This window comes from Condylura cristata, unplaced genomic scaffold (assembly GCF_000260355.1).
Source record: "Condylura cristata isolate star-nosed mole 26May11 unplaced genomic scaffold, ConCri1.0 scaffold00023, whole genome shotgun sequence".
Taxonomy (NCBI): Eukaryota; Metazoa; Chordata; class Mammalia; order Eulipotyphla; family Talpidae; genus Condylura; species Condylura cristata.
Window position 1 is genome coordinate 4,442,225 of NW_004567124.1, and position 1,470 is coordinate 4,443,694.

General features: G+C 58.2%; 1 protein-coding gene across 1 annotated transcript in view; it reads left to right on the forward strand.

Annotated features, from left to right (window-relative positions):
• The window catches only part of ITGA11 (integrin, alpha 11), an 84,488-nt gene that overhangs the window by 72,086 nt on the left and 10,932 nt on the right, over positions 1 to 1,470 (forward strand). The window contains exon 21 of the mRNA XM_012728519.1: positions 1,187 to 1,263. Within this exon, the coding sequence (XP_012583973.1) occupies positions 1,187 to 1,263 (77 nt within the window). The remainder of the gene's footprint in view (positions 1 to 1,186; positions 1,264 to 1,470) is intronic.

The following is a 1,470-nucleotide window of genomic DNA, read 5'->3' on the forward strand; positions in this document are numbered from 1 at the left end:
GTGTTAGTTTCTCCTGAAGATGGCTTTCCAATGACCTGCTGAGCCGGCCTTCCCGGGGCTGACTGCCCATCTGGCACAGTGTCCAGTAGTTCCCCTCCACCTGGGGAGCAAGCCTACCACTTCCTTCCCACCACTGTCCCACTGTCCTTTGTCCTGGAGAGTCTGTAAATGCCCAGCCTCTGTGCTGTGTGTGGGGGGGGGGGATGAGAAGGAAACTGTGTTTCTTGAGCATCTACATGAGTTTAAAAATACAAGTGAAGCACATGTAAGACTTGTGAATGGGGAAGCAAACTAGCCAGGAAATCACCCCAGGGGCAATAGGGAGCCATTGAGAGTTCTAGAGCAAGAGAAAACATAACTGAGACCGGGCTGTTTGTGAAGTAGGAGCAAGAAGGGAGCTTGGGGCAGGAGCAGCAGGAGAGTAGCCGTGGGTTCCCAGGAACAGGGACTGCAAGGCTGGGGGTGTTGTGGTGGGGGAGGCCAGGGGAGAGGCAGAGTGGGCTCCTGTCAAAGGATGAACGTCTTCCCCAGGGGAACACAAGTCAAGACTGTAGTTGTCAGGGTAAGACACTGGCAGACCCTCACAGCTTCTCCGCCCCTCCCCTCGGCCCCCTGGGCTCTGGGGTCTCTGTGGGAAAGTCCATGAAGGTCAGACCTGGGAGCACACAAAGGTCTGTGCCCAGGGCAGATGTCACAGGGCCACATTCGGGGACTGGACAGGCCAAGGGTAGCATCAGGATGTAGCACTCGGGAATAGGGGGACCCAGGGTGGCTCTTCCATGCCTCCCCCCACAACACACACTAGAGAGCGGTGGCTGAGACTGTGTGTCCACTCACTCTGGCCCCTACACCCTGTGGATCACAGTGACAGCCCGGAGCCCCCACCCAGACCCCTGCAGAGTCTGAAGTTGGATTTGTCGCCTTCTAGTTAAAAAGGAATGAAGAGAGGGAGGCAGTCTGGCCCCCGGCCAAGAAAGCCCCTCGAGGAGCTGTTGTCTTTGGCTCTGTCCCCTCCACCACCCCCAAGCTCCCCTCACAGTGCTCCAGCACTCGCCCCCCCCTTCCCACCCCACTCCGCTGCCGCCAGAGCCCCGCTTCTCCCAGTACCAGAGGGCTGGGGGTAGGCCAGGCCCGTGTGAGCAGCTCGGTTCCCAGCCCCCAGCTCCAACAACTCCTTCCTTTGCAGGTGGCTTTCCGGGTAGATTTTGAGTTCAGCAAATCTGTCTTCCTGCACCACCTGGAGATCCAGCTCGCCGCAGGCAGGTCAGGGTCTTGCTGCTCCAGGACCTGCCCCTCCCCGATGAACCCCCACCTCAGTAAGACCCGGGCCCCTTACTGCCCCGACCTGGGGAGCCCCTGGGTCAGTCCGCAGCCTGCACCCTGTGCTGCCACCATTCCTCATTCTGGATGTGAATAATACTCTCAACTCTGCGTCGTGCTTTCTAGAGTAGATTATATATTTTTTAAATA